General features: G+C 45.2%; 1 protein-coding gene and 1 long non-coding RNA gene across 3 annotated transcripts; one reads left to right on the forward strand and one right to left on the reverse strand.

The window, feature by feature from the left end:
- Nucleotides 1-739: 739 nt before the first annotated feature.
- Nucleotides 740-15,416, forward strand: LOC115406887 (uncharacterized). The gene is made up of 3 exons (XR_003933576.1): nt 740-751; nt 1,663-1,670; nt 15,345-15,416. It is a non-coding gene; the product is annotated as an uncharacterized LOC115406887 (long non-coding RNA).
- On the reverse strand, nt 7,402-11,307 carry gng7 (guanine nucleotide binding protein (G protein), gamma 7). Of its 2 annotated transcripts, none has more exons than XM_030117152.1 (4): nt 11,193-11,307; nt 8,589-8,737; nt 7,794-7,909; nt 7,402-7,630 (listed from the first exon to the last, which is right to left on the reverse strand). In XM_030117152.1, exons 3-4 carry the CDS (start codon nt 7,872-7,874, stop codon nt 7,505-7,507), a joined length of 207 nt encoding a protein of 68 aa, XP_029973012.1. In that variant the 5' UTR covers nt 7,875-7,909; nt 8,589-8,737; nt 11,193-11,307; the 3' UTR covers nt 7,402-7,504. The 2 variants fall into 2 exon arrangements, with proteins under 2 accessions (XP_029973012.1, XP_029973013.1); XM_030117153.1 differs by lacking the exon at nt 11,193-11,307 and adding an exon at nt 10,907-10,926.
- Nucleotides 15,417-17,874: the final 2,458 nt, after the last annotated feature.

Below are 17,874 nucleotides of genomic sequence, written 5' to 3' on the forward strand. Positions count from 1 at the left end.
GACTGGTGGAACAGTTGGACTGGAGACCTCTAATCTGTGTTGTGCAATGGACAGAGAAACGGATTCACATTCGAGCAACATTGTTCTTTACAATGTCAGTAAAACCCAACCTGCGTATCTGTCTCGTGCTTGTGTGTGGCGACTCACAATGTCCACGGGGTGTGACGTTAATTATTTGGAGGAGTAGTGGCTTTGAAATGTGTCCACACCCCAGTGAGTACCTGGAAAGCTTGTTGTTGACTGGACAGGAATGTTGTAACGGTGAAACTATGCCCGACATTCCTGCGTTCTGACATGGGAGAGTCCTCGACTGAACGGGTGTGTGTGTGTGTGTGTGTGTGTGTGAATGTTATGACTGTATGGTATGCATTTGCAATACTTGTATCTTTCTTTAGAAAAGACTGGGTGTGCTGTATGTGCATACTTGGAATGAGACGCTAAACCTGCAGAGGAATCATCACCATGGAAATGTTTCAGTTAAAAATACACAGGACTTATTGGCTTTGCAGGTTGAGAAAAAAAAATGCAAAGAAAAGGGCTCAGAACACAATGTATTTTCGTTAAGACTGCTTTGTTGGATCGGAGCGGGTCGGCTTTAACTTATTAAAGAAACCACAGTCTGTTGTGCCTTCAACAGTTTTATGACCTTCGAGACCTTTTATGATGATTAATATTCAGTGGTCACACTGTTAATTTATTAAATGTATTGTATCTATTTGCTATTTTATGCTGTTAAGTCAAATAAATTATTGTATTCATAAAAGACGGGCCTGCTTCTGTGGAGGAGTCTCTGCTCGCATTTCAAAACAGCCTGCATGCGTCACGGAAACCGCTGAATCACGCAGCCACGGTTTGCATTTGGTTTGTAGTAATGGAAAAAAAAATACATGAGGCAGAGTCATTGTGAATGCGTTTCCCCGGCTCCTGGGTGGAGATAGAAACTGCTTGCACTGGGAGAAACTGGCAAAACAAGCTAATGCAGACGTACTGTCCCTGCAAGTCTGGGAGCGAGGGAACAAGTCAGGGGAACGATCCAAGTCACCTGTTGGTCAAGTCAGATTCCATTTGTGTGCATGTTTTGTTATATAACGCCGCTGAACTCCTGCATGCGTGCGCGCGTTGGTAACTCCACCCAGGCCTGCTGTATCTGTGTTTCACGGCTGTTGCTCCGGCCCGCTGGGCGCTCCGCTCCTCCCTCCGGACTCACATGTCTGCTCACAGCTCAGGCTGCAGAGCAGGGGAAAGGGGAACATTCAGGCACATGGACCTCCCATTTGTTTACAATCAGCTGGGCAGAGGAGTGACTAGTGAGCCGACCGCTCTGCCATTGGCAGTGGTTTTGCCACCCTAAATCTGATTGGCTTTCGCCTGTAGACAGATTGTGAGGAGGGGGGGGTTTGTGAGAGTGTTGAAGCGGGGCATCAAAAGAACACAGATTCTTAGGAACTACAATAACGGCATTCTTGTGAAATGACCCAAAGCAGGGGTTATACCTGGCGGTGTTATTTGTTGACTTTCTCGGTGCGTGGAGTTTTCATGTTTGCACTGCACGCTATGTACTCATTAGGCCACGGAGCATGTGCGTGCTTGAGCACTTTATAATTGCAGTGACAGTGCGTTCTGTTCACACAGGAAAAAAACAAAACAAAACAAAAGAAATAGATTAAAAAGTGCAACAAAGTGTTACCAGAAGGAATGAGCTGCACCTTTAAGGGCTTTGTGTGAACAAGGCTCTGCCCAGGATTGCATGCACTGAAGTTTACAACTCTAATATTTACGCAGCATTTTAGTTAAGAGAAGCTGAAAGCTGAAGTTGACCGAATATGGTACGGTCCATGCTGCTTTGCAGGTTTCTTGGATTATGCAGATTCTGCAAATATTTGTTTGTTTGTTTTTTTTTCATGAATTAACAAGAGGCCACTCTTTGCATGTGTCCTGCACGGTGCAGATTAAGGGCTAATACTTTCCAAGTGAACAGAACATTTAAAAATAGATCAAAATCAAAGTCTGAAATGCCAAAAGGAGAAGTGTAGAAACGATTGCCTGTGCAACTAATGAAGTCGTGACACAATGAATGCATCAAAAACATCCTGCACTGCAAAACCAGGAGGGACGTTTTCAAACCCCAGCTTTAACGATGACATAAACATATGGAAAGAATTAGTGGATATGTTCTCCAAATGACTTTATAGGCTATTTCAAAGCGTAGGAGAACGCATGAGCCCTCGCCCTCACAGAGCTGGAAACACATCGCCCCACATCGCCCCACCGCACCCACTCACACAATGCAACACTTTGTCTCATGCAAAGTAAAGCATTTTGGTGGAACGCTTGCCTTTCTGACGTTTTCCTGACGCTCACTCTGAGGCAAGAGTACAAACCACCTCACCACAGTGCATCCCAACATCCATCCCACGGCTTCAGCGTTTAATAGCACGTGTGTTGGAATATCACACCCCGGAGGTTTATTCAATACTTGAAAGTCGTCGTTAAAAAACAGTTTGTTCCATTTACACATGAGGAAATATGTAGGAAAGCATTATGAATTAAATCACACACAATCATGTTCACTGTTTTCATAGTTTCAATATTTTTTAAATAAAAGATGAATTTCAAGTAGCAGTAGCATCTGATTTGGATGATAAGTTATTCATGTATGTCACCAATGTTTCAAAGAAAAATGAAGAAATGCAGAAGTTATTTATTATGGTTGATGGTTGTTTCGTAACAAAACAAACAAACAAAACACGCAAAACATGAGTTATTATATCATCTTTTTATTAATGTTATCTACTTCTCAATATCATCTTTTTTCAACAGCAATATCCACAAAATATTAACAGTGTGCAAGAAAACATGAGTTATGGCACATCAGAGAACAGTTACAAAAAATAGATATATTTTCTTCATAATTAATCAAGGCAAAAAGATACACATACTGTATGCATACACAGGAGATCAGAACACAAAAGATGAGTCTCAGGAAGGGCTCAGAGCCAACTGGAGGATGTTTGATATGAAAGTTCACCAGCGAGGAGCCTCGGCTCTCCTCAGCGAACCATGATTTCATTTCGCCAGGCTCATTTTGAGTCACAACAACGATGGATGTCCATCTTGAGCCATGTGTTCCTCTTTAAGACTGTTCGTTCTGTCGATCCGATAACCCAAAGACCAGCATTAACGCAATATACGCCACTATAAGGCAAACTAACACCCGATCGGTCGGCCGGCCCCTCGGCCCGGCCGTCTCTGATCGCAGCCCAACCAGGGATGGAATGATTGACAAAGGAAATCATGAGGGCAACTTCCGTTGTGTGCATGTGTGTGTGCTGAAATGCTATGCGTGCTTGTTTTATCTTTGTTCATCTGATCTTTGCAAGCGCTAACTTCTTCCGCTTTCTTGCAAAGAGATTACAAGAAAATGCATTTTCTATTTTTTTTTTTTTCTATTTTCAAATAAAATGAATAAGGAATCACATTTTCTTCAGTTTTTCAATTATTAAAATTAACCCTATCATTGGGGTTCATGTTGAAATCTCTGTTAGTAAAGTCTTTTTTTTTTTCTTCATACATTTTAAAAACACTTCAGTCTGAATCGGATATGTCGTCACTTCTTATTCATAATCATACAGTAAAGGGACGCTTGCTCTGTTCAAAGCATGAGCTAACTTAATAGTTTAGGAGAGGGGTTCTCATCGTGTTGGAATATGAGCCCCCCCCGCCTCACAGGGTTTCAACTTCACTGCACCCCCCTGAACTCTCATGCATACTCTCGTCATCTGTGGTCGAATGCCAGGTTTCCTCATTATTTTCATATTTTAAGACATAATGGTTCATGGCTGTAGAGATCCATAGGCAATAAAAAGGATAAGTCTTCTCGTGCTCGCCACAGGCCTTCAAATTTGAAATGCTGGTTTTTACGTACAGACTGTCAATGCTGTTAAACCAATGGTTTTGCATAAATGCTTATTTCAAATTCTACTTCACTGGCGATGAATCTGTTTTACCCTACGCTCACGTCTGCAGATTCCGCCTGTCTCTTCCTGTGCACTTAAAGAACCGGTGGTTTACGTTAACATACCAGACCAGAAACGGGGTGAAAAGCAAGCAACCATTTACCAGCTAAACCTCTCTACTTACAAAAATACCACATTTAGTATTTTATTAAAAGCAGTCGGTGAGTTTTTTTTTTTTGTTTCTTTCTTTGTTTGATTGGAAAGGTGCCGGTTTGATTCCCAGTCAGAAACCAAACGCGTATATTTGAATCAATGTCATTGTGTTGCTTCAGATCTCTGGGGTTTAGATAAAGGGCTGAATTAACATGTAGCCTGTGCAAGCAGAGAGTTGAGAAGGCGGGGAGCGAAAAAAAAAAGAAGAAAGTCCTTCAATAAGTGAATCTAGCAGCCTCGTGACTATTGTTAGGGTTGTTGTTCATCACATCAATCTTCCCACACTGCACTCCAACAATTCTATCTTCTGACAGAATGCTTTTGTCTTCCTCTTCTGGCACATGAGTTCCTGACTGCCTCATAAAAAAGCAGAGAGCGTGCACGCCGCTCTGGCCTGCAGCATCGTGTGACCTCCACGCTGGTCAGCCTGACCCTGACCCAGAAATCGCAGGAGTCCGGCACTGTAACTTTACTATGTGACGCCGTGCAGCGGCGGCGGCGGCAGCGGAGGCACGGCGCGCTCTCACACAGCGCGTCCCTCCCACTGACACACACACACACATACCACGCAAGTGTGTGCGCCTCTATTTTTTCCCCTCCGCCTACTCTGCCAAATCATCCTTTTTCAGCTAACAGCACCCACACAAACACACACACACACACAAATGCACAAAACTCACACACCACCATCCCTCTCGGAGGCCTTCCTCCAGCTCCTGTTTGGGAAAAGGTCGGCTGTCCTGCTGTGTCTTGTTCCACAAGCCATGGATTACCGTGAAAATCGATTTCAATCTGCATTAAACAAAAGAAAGCTGTACTTTGAGTATCTAGACATTAATGCAAGAACGCTCCCACACCTACAGCTTCGTCTGAAGACTGGAAACAAGAGCAACAAAATCAGCCTGCCGCTATCTCTGGACCTCAACTTCTTCTCACTCCCAAAAGTTTACACAGCAGCCGGGTCACGTCGACCCCGTGACATGACAGCAGCGAAGCGGGGGAATGAACCCCAGTGACACACAGTCAGAGTGACCCCCACCGTGCTCTGACTCCTCTCTAAAGTCCCAAATAGGTGCTAAATATGATGACACCAATCTCCATTTCCACTAGTATTCAACAATAACGGAGCTCAATTCAACTTTGACCTCATACAATCATCCCTCGCCTGCCAGAGCGAGCATCGGGGTGTGTTCTGTGTAGATGTGCATGTTGTCCGAATTGCTTGTTGCCCATAAACCAACAGAAATAATGAGAACAACATGGGGATGGCTCAGGTCAAGACAGATCAGGGGGTTGGTTTTGTACCACTGGAATGAGGTCCGATGTTGATTCATCCTCTAGCAGGACACGATCCGATTCTGTTTCTGTTACGTTAAGTTGTCCTCATCAGCCGTGTTTGTTTCTGTGGTCAAAACCAACCTCCGCTATCACAAGCCTCGATGGTCCGATTGAAAAAAAAACAAAAGAAAAGAAGAAGAAGACAGACATGATCCTGAATGACGGAATAATGACAGAAAAAGTAGTAGAAAGAAAAATAAAATCCAACATCCACAGAGGGTTGTTCTGTGTTTTAGATTTTGTATCTTACAAACACTGTACAGGGTAATACTCAACTGACCAGGTTCCATGGACTCCATAGAAAGAAGAAAACTAAAAAAAAAAAAATTAAAAATAAAACCCAAAACAGCTACTCTTCAACTTATCACTTCTGCACATGTCTGAAAGAAAGTTTATACACGTAGTTTGTTTCTCTTAACGTCGTTTGTTTCTTCTTCATCTTCAGTTTTTACAATCAAGTTTGGTTTTGTCAGAGAGGAGGAGAGAGGACACAGGAAGGGGACCCTGACCCGGCCGAGCTCACATCGAAGGCAGCCGTTACGCCGCAGACGCTCCCACTTGTAAAGATGGGTAATGCTTGTGGTTTACAGCTCCAGTAACTACGCATGAAGGAAGGAGACTATTCGAACAATCAAATAATGAGTTCTTTCCATTTTAGGTTTTGGGGGGGTATCTCCTCCAGCGGGCGAGGTCACTCTGCGACCCCGCCCTCTCTCAGGGTAAAGCACAGCTAGGGTCCATGTAGTAGAAACCTTTGTTTAACATCCGGTTGGGTATCACCCCTGGCTTTCAACCAGATCTCCTCTTATTTCACGAATACAAACAGGAAACTAAACCTGATCGGCCAGGGGCGACACCCAGGCGCAGTAAGACTGGAAAAGGTACAGTATTATCTTCTATCTGTCAATGCTTCAACAAAAATATTCAAACATACATTAAAGTTCACAAACAAGTATTTCTTAAGAAAAAAATGCAGTAAACGTCCGCGTTTTTTTTTTTTAATAGCTTCTGTGTAGAGCCGCTCACCGTGTTCCTCTCAGAGGTGCAGGTCACCGCCTGGAGGGGGCTTTTTGTACAGGTTGGCACAGCTGGAGGCTTTGGCCCGAAGGCTGAGGACAGCCGCAGAGGCCACAGGCAGAGAAGGTCTGTTACAGGTTTTTGGGTGGGAACATGCTAGAGTCCAATGAAAAGGCAAAAGGGGCTTCGGCCGCTTGCTCCAATAGCGAAGACCCGCCGTGATTTACACTGACGGGCTCCAGGACAAAGCTCTGAGACATTTTTTTTTTTTTCCCATTCCCACTAGAAAAACAAAAAGAAAAAGAAAAGAAGAGCATTTATCGAGCTGTTAATGGGAGACCAGTTCGTGTTTGGCACAGTTGGCCTCGCGCCTACCACCCTTCTCCGTTGCCCACATGCATCCTCCCACTCCCTGCCCATGGCACGGCTGCCCATGCTTCACCCAGCAAGGCATTTCATAACAAAACAAGGTAAAAATAAAACCGGTTTCCTACTGATGATGAATGTCCAAATCCCTTTGCGAGTTAAGATGACACTTGTAGTTAATTCACCAGCATATACGAATATTACCAAAGCACCTTGGGTCATACTCAGTGATATACTGATCTCAGCCACTGTGAGCACAGGATACCTGCCCCCTAGCTGCTGCTCGGGGGTATGGCGCTTTTCCAGAGTGGCTATTTTGGGAGTGTATGTATTTTTGCATGTGTGAATATAGACGCAGCCATTTAAGACCAGATAGGGCTACTTGTGTGTGTGTGTGTGTGTGTGTGTGTGTGTGTGTGTGTGTGTGTGTGTGTGTGTGTGTGTGTGTGTGTGTGTGTGTGTGTGTGTGTGAGAGAGATCTGGGCATTGATATGGATCGTGAATGTGAACAGTAATATGTGTATGTGTGTGTTTGAGTTTGTGTTTGTGTTGTGTGTGTGTGTGTGTGTGGGGTGGGGGGGGGGGGGGGTTAGGAGAGGAAAAGCAGGGTGCAGCTATAGGATGATGCAGGGTTTCTTGTCCTTGAAGGGGTTTTCGGATGTGGGGACCCCCACCAGCAGGGGGTCGCTACGAGCGTGCTGCTCACAGTAACTCATCAGGTCCGCCGCCGCTTTGGACACCTGATGGGACGAAGAGGGAGACAGATTTTTTTTTTTTTTTTTAAATATGAAAGGATGATGCAAGAAGCAGAGAGGGGGCAAAGAAATTAAAATGTATAAAGATTCAGGAGCAGAACAGGTAACTGTGGATGCTCTGACTGGAGCAGGGAGGAGAGTGTCTTACCTTAATGCGTTCAATCCCTGCCTCGATCCTCAGCTGTTCCACCAGTTTTCTGGCCTGGGCGATATTATTAGTGGTAGACATACTGATCCATCAGAATACACCAACACAGGAGAAAACTGGACGAGAAAAAAGGGAAAAGACATATTCAAATACAAGCAAAATAAACCAGTCCACTAACAGTACTGTTCTCAAAAAATCACTTAGTTAACCTTTCATTTGTTTAGCTTTGCTCTGATGCACTGCTAAATCTGTTTCACTCTTTCCTCAGGTTTGGAGCCTTGTAGAGTTTCAGCTGTGATGGAGCTACAGCACCACTGTCAGGAGATTACATGTTGGTGCAAAACATTTCTGAAATGTTGCAGCTTTGTTTTTTGTTTTTTTACAGTTCTTTTCTGAATAAATTGAGAAACTGGCTTAGAACACAAGTTGATGCACTTTTTAAATCTAATTTAAACTGTAACTGAACATGTGATTCTTGGCAATCATCCTCTGCATGTTAAACATCAACAGCACTGATAATGTCATGGCAGTATGTGGTCATAGAGATGTATCACGACCACTGAAAAGACCAACAACTCCCAAATTTACCAACAGTTCCTAACAGCTCCTGTTGTTTGCTTTTAATTCCCTGCGTTCTTCAGGTCAGCTCCAGTTGGAAGCAGCACACTATCCAGCTGTTTTTGCATACAACTGGTTCAAGCACACAAGAGAAGTTGGACTTACTTTTGCGATGCAAGGCTGAATGGAAAGAGAAGCTGGAACATGAGTCAGTGGGAACAACAAACAGAGCCTTACCTGACTGGTGGCGTGCAGACAGGACTCCCTCTGAACACTAATACGAACGGATGGAGAAGACGACCTCAGCGGAGCGGGGACAACAGGGAAACAGTTGCCAAGTCAGACTGACGGAGCCGGGCGGCGGCCGAGCTTACATCGGCTTGTCTCTGTGCAGGAGAGAAGAACAGGTGAGGTCAGACTGAAGGAACACTTTTCACATGAGAGAGACTTACTGTGTTGTTATTAGTCTAATAATGGGGTCTTTGAGCTGTAGGGTGGGACCAAGCTGCTGGAGTAACCTGACATGTTACTCTACTGTGACAAATCAAAGAGATAAAACTGGCTTCAGTTCAAATCTTAAAAAAAATTAAACAGTTTTGGCAGTGGCAGATTTTATACAAAAACCCATCAGTTATTTTAAATTAGAGCACCTAACTAGTAGTCGGAGAGTAGTGGTTTTATTGTCTATGGATCCCAAGTTATTTTAGGAAGTCCAGAATTCAACCAAAACATATTCCCTAAGAGAGTCTTAGTAGTTTAATGAGATGAGGAGTTGCTAGGAGAAAAGCACAATATTTTTTTGAAATAGCACTCAAATTAGAAAACTATTTTCAGAATAGTCCTCTGCTCTTAGAAAGAGGGGGTGTAATACAATTCCAGTTGTCTTACTTCTCAGATAAAAATTGGAATTTCCTTCATTGCTAAACTGTTACATTATTAACAATCCATTATCTATCATCATAAACTCCTTTTAGACCACAAAACTCCTGTAGAAACACTTGTTTTGATCTGCTTTAAGAAAATTCATTCATTAATTATGGGGCACAGTTTATTTTTCATCTCTGTGCTCTTTAGCACAACACAGAAGTCAGCACATACAACCAAAACACACCTGGCGTACTTCACTGTGAGTGTTTCACCACCATGTCTCTCTGCCTGTCACCCTCTCTCTCCAGAGGAGAGTCCTGCTTTAATTACTCCTACTGAGGAGCAGCAGAGATTCAGGTCTGTAATTAGGGCTTTTGTCCGTGTGTGTGTGTGTGTGTGTGTGTGTGTGCAAGAGAGAGAGAGAGAGAGAGAGAGAGGATTACAAATGCCTGATAAAAACTTTGTGGCTGCCCACTCAGTGGCCTTCACTTGATTATTTCCCAACCAAATCCTCATTCAGGATCCCCTTCCTAATCTTAGTCCTGAACTCAAACTTCAACCCCAAATTTGAAAACATATGGCTCCAATTTTGAGGTAGTTTGTCAAAACTCCCCCCAGTTAATCTAAACCTTTTCCTGTTTGACTGTACCAGAGATTTCGATCCTGCTCTTTCAGATGTATTCTTTGTTACCATTTTTATATTGCATTGGCTGCTCTGATGTGCAGCAGGCACGATGTAGCATGCTCCACGAAACTGAAGCACTTTCTGCGACTTTTGTCAACAAAGTGCTCTCATACACTCAGAGATGAATGTTTCATAAGCTGATCCGGTGGAGTCACTTGGCGGTGGTGATGCACAGCTAAACCACTTAGTTCTCAAGTCACAAGTGCTTTGATTCATTCAGCCTGTTGATTTTTCAAACTTTCTGCAATCCAGAGAGGAGAAAGCATATAGCATCTCTCTAAAAGAAAAGAAGACAGCAGAGGCACAAATTTCTGCCTCGGATCGCCGCTCTCCTCTCCCAACAGGAAAGCAATTCTTGGAAAGCAAGGCGCACAAAAACCAAACATCACAGTGAGGCAGTGGCTTCTATCTGCCTGGACCAGGAAACGTCAACCAGAGCCGGACAGGCCTGAGGGGGAAACTAGCGAAGCCGACCGAGCAGCGAGCGCAGCGAGCCTCTCAAGACGCGCAGAAACGCATCAATCCTTATTGATCCCAGCAGCTCGCGAGCGCCGATCGGGCCTCCAGCGCGCGGCCACGTCCGCTGCTACAGGCCCCGCTCGCCGCTCCGCCGCGTGAAAACACAATGCGGGCATTTTGATGGATAGAACAGCGTGTCCTCTCTCTCCCATGGCTATCCACGCACCGCACACACACGCGTACACACACACACGGCAGCATACACACGCATACGCACGGGCGCGCAGGCACAGGCAGACCTTGTGCACATATCAAAGATATTCTCCCGAGCAGGGAGCAGACTAGACTGCTCCAGCTCTGCAAATAGGCCCCGATTGTTAGCCGTGGGAGCTGGGTGGTGACATGTTTGGAGGGAGGCAGGCTCCAGCAGCCAGTATAAACCCATCCAGCGGCGATGGGCACGAGACCGGAGCGCATGCCATTATGTTCCGCTATTATGCAAAAAAAAAAAAAAAAAAAAAATGAAGGGGGGAAAACGGCCTACACGGACATCCAGCAAGGTCCAGCAACTGTGTGGCTTCTTGCGTCCTCAGAGTCCAGCCGGGCTGTAGGAAATCTTCCACTGACCCCGTCCCCGGTCCTCCCCACCCTCTCTGCCGGCGAAGGGCTGGGGAAATCCGGATTCGTGACACTGATGAAGCCCCTCTCCGCTGCAGCCGCCCTCGGTGACGAGAAGCCGGGGTTGCAGAGGCGCACAGATGCGTTTACGATTATCACACACAGGGAGAAGAGGGGGGGAGAAAAAAATAGCCGAATATCTCCAAACTCACCTCCGATTGCGCTGTATTGGTGATTTAAAGGGCCAGATCCGCTGGTTTCTCACCCTCTCCGCTCGCTCACTCCCCGTCTTCACCGAGCCAAACGCCTCCCCCTCCGCTGCCAGTGTCTGTCCACTCCTCTACCCCCTCCTCCCTCCTTCCTCTCTCCGTCTCCCTCCCTCCATCCGATCCGGTGACAGCTTCAACCCAGGGGCTCCTAAACAAACATTTCCAAACATTCACACACTCCTGCAGCCATGTGGACCAAAAACACAGTTTGAACACCACATGAATGCGTTTCCAGTTTGAACCTCAAAGCAAATTGGCTCCAAGTAAATAATCAATACTGGTAATTTCAACGCTTTGATGGAAAGTGTTTGGAGCCTTTTTTCCTATTAAGGAACCCCTCAAGAAAAAGCATTTAGCAGATCCAAGCCTTGATTTTACTTATTGTATTTTAATTTCTTGCAAGCAAGTCCATGCAGATAATGTGCAACAGGAGAGCAGCACGGTGGAGCAGCGGTTTGCACTCACACCTGACTTGACTTCATTGACATCTCTCTCTCTCTCTCTGCAGACACAAATGCATCCAACTTGATTTGCATTCTGTGTTGTGAAGAAACATTTGCAGCCAGTTTCACCAGTTTCACTGCAGGTGCGCTCAAACTGCACAAACAGTCCAAAAACAACAGGTCTGCACATCTGGATTTGTGTATTTTACAGTAAAACGGGACCTTTTTTTTCCCACAACTCTGGTACTGTGCGTCATGCGGCCACGCGGTGGCGCCGTAGCTCCACCTGCAGCTCCCCGCTCCTCCGGGGAGGAGTGGGCCTCTCCTTCTATTCCTGGCAGGCTCCGTTTCCACAGAGCTGGACTCCACTCCTCCACACAGAAGCTTAAAGCGCCGCATCTGCTGCGCGATTATTGGCTGGATGCGGACCGGCTGCGCCGTGCGGGACATTCCCCTGTCTTTGAGGGGGGGAAAAGAAGAGAAACTGGTGGGATTTCAGGCGCACTTGACCATGAAACAGTGTCGCTTTACGCATAGCCTGTACATCTGTATGCATGTTTTTTTTCTGGGCTGTATGGAAACCTTTCCTGTTTGCTTATTATAACCACTGAGAGCTATTTATAACAGGTAGAGTACTGCATTGGCCTCATTTCCAATGATGTGTGAAATTATGCTGATGCATGTACATTTCTCTTTAATTTCCTCACCTTTTAGCTCCATCTCTCCCCTGTCTCCCTTCCCCCTCCTGTCTGTGCTGTTGAGGAGGCAGTAGGTTACAGCTCTTCATTCTCTGAGAATTCAGCAGTGGAAGCCCATGAGTCACCGTTTATTAAAGATGCTCCCAGGCTCAGAGAGGTGGCACCCTCCCAACACACACACCCACACACTTCTTTCTTTTTTTAGCCTGTGCTCACAGGTCCATCCCTGACTGACAGACCCCCAGATGTTCCCACATGCCCACGTGTGTGTGTGTGAGAGAGAGAGAGTGTGCTGGTCTCATTAGGATCCAGCTGAAAGGTTGCCACGCCGGCCCGGGGGGGTGAAAGTTTTCGGCGCTGCGCGGCCCCGGCAGCAGTCTGGGAGACCTCTGCCTGTCGTAACGCATCTCTGTCCCCACCAGGGTCACACCACACTGATGCGACAACAGTCGTCAACGTCACAGTCTCCATGGCAACCACGCCGGGCACAGCATCCCTGAGCAGATGTTAGAGGGTTCAGAGAGAGGAGGAGGAGGAGGAGGAGGAGGAGGAGGAGGAGGAGGAGGAGAGTGCCAAGCCGGCATCTCGGTGTGATTTCAGCGTGTGAATTCAGCTACTGTAAAATGGTCTGTACAGTCACCGCTGCCTTCCAAAGAAACACTTTCCCCTTCAGAAATACTGGGATGATGACGATAAGCAGGTACGATGTTGAGCCTCGTCTTACTGTAGGTCCTCATTTATAACATCAGTAATAATGCTTTCTTCAAAACCATGATGCAAGTGTTTTACAGTAGAAACATTTATTATTGGTTGTCTGAGAAATTAGAAGTATTGATTTCGCTATGTGGTTTTGTTGCAAGTATTTTTAAGTGTTCTTTCTTTTTCCCCACAGCAGTACTTTTTTCTGTAATCAATTTTTTCACTCTACATAATCCCCAGTTTGATGTTTATTTGGTCAAAACAGTTAGAATGTTTAATCTACCAACAGCTTCAACATAACACAAAGGTATGATATCAGTGCTGCTCATTATAGGCTGTTATTTTTTTTAAAGAAATGTTTCGAATGAAAACCTAAAACCCCTACACGTTACCTTTGAAGAACTACAAACAGCACCGTCGGGACAAAGCAGCCAAGTATTACTAAAGTTTAGATTCATCTCATTCCTGCTTGAATCTGAAAGGGAAAAACACTCTGCCAGCTGAGAAACGTTTTCCTTTTGTATTTGTACAGTTGGTCTGAGGAAGATGCACATTTTTCAGAAAAGCAGAGGGTTTAAGCAAAGCTTAACAGTAATGCAATGTTTTTGTCATTGCAGAACAGGAATAATATGGAAGAAGAACTATGTTTATGCACGCCTCGGCAGTGTGCAGCTAAAGGCACCAGTATCGATGTGCTGAGGTGACTCTGAATGCAGATGGACAGTTTCAAGGACAGAAAACACGCCTCAGTTCACACTTTTATTAGGAAAATCATTTTGCAGATCTGATTATTATCATCATCTATATATATATTTATATATATTTATATATGTTAGTTTCAGTTATTCAGAGGATGCATCAGCACAGTATATTTTAATAGGAAGACTATTGCTAGAATAAATATCTATACATCATAATTAGTGTTTTTTTAAAAAAAAAAAAAAGTCCCAAGAGAGAAAAAAAAGAAAACAAGAAAATCATATACAAAACAAATAAGTGCGTAAAAGAAACAAACCATTTGCAAAACTGAAGCCGTAAATGCTGCTGAGGAATTTATTTAGAAAATACAAATATGATTCACAGTTTGTGTCCTTGTTCTCATGCTGGCTGGAATACCAATAGGGACCATGCAGGGATGAAGGGCCAGAGCGACAGGATTGTACCAAGCTGTTTTACCCTCGGAGTCTTGGCTAGATGCCCCACTTCACACCCCCCCCCCCCCCCCCCCCCCCCCCCCCCCCCCCCCCCGTCTGCAGAAAGCAGCTCGTGAGGATAAGAGGCGATCAGATGTAAAGGGGTGAGCTGGAGAGTTTAGTTGTGGGGGGGGGGTTTCCTCCGTTTCCGTCCTCCAGCACTGATTTGCTTCGGGTCCTCGGACATGAGGCTCAACTGGATGTGAGTGTGACCTGCTTGACCCACGGCTTTCCCTCCACCCGCCGGTGACTGGCTGCTCTGTGTCTCAGTTTTCCATCCTGCTATGGAAGAACACCTGTGAACCACACCCGCTCTGCTCTTTAGCAACATGGCCGGCAAGTAAACAAACTGAGGCGAGCTTTTCCCAGGTTTGATATGAAACCTTCTGTGTGCCTGCGTGAATGTCTACGGAGGCTCGTCGGCTGGATTTAACGGGTGGGTGTTAAATTAAGAATTGAATAACATGCAGATTTAAAGCTACACACATGATTTACCCATGAACAATCCAACTTCAGATCAGTGTTATTGACTCATCTAATTAATAACTCCTGCTACAGTTTTGGGATCCATATCAACATTCCCATTGTTATTCATTTCATAGCAGATTTCTTCTTTCTAGGTGTTTCTTTCTTGAAGGGAAAAGTCGCAGCACACTTTTGAAAAGCCCAAACATAAAAGTCGGAGTAGCTTTCACGTGACAAAAACTGTTACTTTTGCTGTCATTGCCTCTGATTGAACATATTGTCTTAACAATAAGAAGAAGAAAATGCGGGCGCCGCCGCCGCCGTAGCGTCCTCTGCGCCTCATGCTCTCCTCTCACGTCTCTAAAATTTGTAAGTCCTTTGAACATTATTTACAACTATCTACAGTCGGATGTGAGCAAGGTCGCTTTTCAGTCTGTTCAAGTGCAACCAGCTCACGAATGCACACGTACAAGAAAATGTGAGAAGAAATAAAAAAAAAACAACAACATATTAAGATGGATGTGGAACAAACTTGAGATTTGAGGGGGTGGACAGGAGTGATGCTGACAGAGGGGACTGTACAACAGCATGGAGCAGAAAAAAAAAAACAGCCAGTGAGAGAATGAGGCTCCACTGACAAGGCCTGTGTGAATGTCGGATGTGTTTCAGTCGGCGTTTCTGTGTTGAGTGTGCGGCCGAGGCCGCCTCGCTCTGCCAGTTTTATCCGCTGTTGTGTTTCTGCGCGTCTATAAGCGGCGTCTTGTGCAGGATGACTCATGCGTAATGTGTAGGCATTCTCCACAGGAAAGCTTCAAACATCTGACGGACACGTCATTGGATGGCACAACAAGAACACACAGGCATGCACACACACACACACACACACACACACACATGCATGCAGGCCAGAGTGAAGGAATACAAAAAAAAAAGTGTTGGAGACACACACGTGCACACAGGCAGCAGCAGTGAATCTGCCCTGGTGATGAACGGGATGAGACAAGCCACGGGAGGACGGGGACAGAGGTGTCCGTCCCGATTCCTGCCAGCGTTTCACTCACTCAGACCAGAAACTATCAGCTCACACTCCCCACACGCACGAGCACAGCTCAGACCGTACGCAGGCCACGGCTACGGCCGTTGAACTTCATATTTTTTCGCATGCTGTCTATAAATAGCAGGGCTCCCCTCCCTCACTCCGGCCTGACGTCCACACCGCTCTCGCACGCCGCCGCCAACCGCCTCATTGTTTTTCTCTCCCCTGCTGTATCATATTCCACGCAGGGACATGAAGGATGACAGCCTCCCGTTCACGTCAGCACAACAACGCATTGCATAAACACGCGCACGCAGTCTGGCGTTTGCGTGGAGCGAACCAGACATGTGGAGCTGATATGAATGCAGAGTGCGCACCTCCACCGGCAGCTACACATCACCTCAGAACCACGTCAGAAACCTGTTACAAAACCCTTTTTTAAGCATTTTTCTAGTTTAGCTTCAGCGCTTCATATGGCCACATCACAAAGGCTATCACTCCATCTATCTGGCATCAGAAGAAAACAAAAAACCCCAAACAAAACAAAAAAAATGAAGAGAAACTTTTACAAGTGTAACTTAAACCTTTGTTGTTTTTTTTTTTTACATATTTGTTTTTAAAGTTAACATATTAAAAAAGAAGAGTACAAGTGAGCATCCCTGCCATCTAACAGGTAAAGGGTATGTTTACAATGCAGATTTTTGAGTTTAACAGGACCTCACGTTAGTGCAAAGTACAACACAGCAATAACAATTCAGCTTCGAGAGCAGAAATAAATCAAAAGTAACAGCCATGAAGAGGAACCTTTAGTTACATATTCACATTTTGCTAGTATTATCTTATCGATAGATCCGAAGAGTGGATGTGTCAAATACAGTATACCATTAAGCTGTATATTACAGTACATAGCAACACCGAACCTTCTACTGTAACAACATTTCCTGGTTACAAAGGGCTTATTCCCAGAAAGACAGCGGGTACAGTATTTCTTTACATGGGTAACATCTTACTTGAAGCTCTGATTACTATTTTATTGATCTACATTATGCTTATTTACAATACCTACACGTCGGAAATAGTATCGTGACGGTCTACGGGCGTGTTTACTGCAAGTGGGACATTTTACATGGCGCTTAGAAATGAGGCGTAGCTGATTAACAAGCAAGTCTTCAAGTAAAATGTCACCCTAAAGTGCCCAGTTGTTGATCCTGCTGCACACATGAACACAGACCGGGGGGGGGGGGGGGGGGGGGGGGAGACAGACGGGAACATTTGCTGTGCTTTATCTTTTCCAGAGAGAGATGGACACACAGTTAAAAGGGGTTGTCGTCTGTGTCTTTGGGTTTAACAATACAGGAGCAGATTACTCTCCACACGAATTGTTGTTAAAACCGCCTGAGTGATGGAGAAAAAGTAGACAAATAATCTGGCCTCCCCTCTGCCGTCCTGCGATCCTGCCGGTGGGGGCGGGGAGGGGAGTGGGGGGGGGGGGGGGGGGGGGGGGTTACGTCACATTTACGCTTTTTGCGCGACCACAGCTAACCGGTCACGTCACGATACCCTGTTGTTCAGCAGAACCACAACCTCATTGTGCCTATGTACCAGAGGAAAGAAACAAACGGAAACACGGACAGCTACCGAGATATCGTGACGCGGTTTTTCCTCCACGTTCAGCAGCAGAGAATAACCAGTAAAGATGGCATTGCACAAAAAAAAAATAAAATAATAATATACATATAAAAAAGACACACACCAAAAAAAAAAAAAAAAAAAAGTACAAGTAGATATGTAGGTAAAAAGTATTGTGCTTTTGGATGTCCTGTGTACACTCTGTACAATATTAAGAGCTCCTGTGTTGGGAAAGATGGTGTGTTTATGCACTTTGGACGTACAGTGGAGAGAAACAGCAGCTCCACATTCTCCAAGCGTGAACATAGAGTTGGCAGAAATATGGCAAATTAAAGTTTGTCTGTCTGTGTGTGCGTGCACGTGTGTGTGCATGCATGCATGTTGATGCCGTAAAGTGCAATGTGAGTATTGTGTGTGTGTGTGTGTGTGTGTGTGTGTGCATGTGTGAGTTAGTTGCATGGA

This window comes from Salarias fasciatus, chromosome 19, assembly GCF_902148845.1.
Source record: "Salarias fasciatus chromosome 19, fSalaFa1.1, whole genome shotgun sequence".
Lineage (NCBI taxonomy): Eukaryota > Metazoa > Chordata > Actinopteri > Blenniiformes > Blenniidae > Salarias > Salarias fasciatus.

Bases quoted from the DNA above. Each gene is read 5' to 3' on its own strand.
- gng7 (XM_030117152.1), bottom strand. From the start codon at position 7,874: ATGTCTACCACTAATAATATCGCCCAGGCCAGAAAACTGGTGGAACAG. The intron at 7,631-7,793 runs GTAAGACACTCT...TCGTCCCATCAG, and splicing joins CAGGGATTGAACGCATTAAG to GTGTCCAAAGCGGCGGCGGA.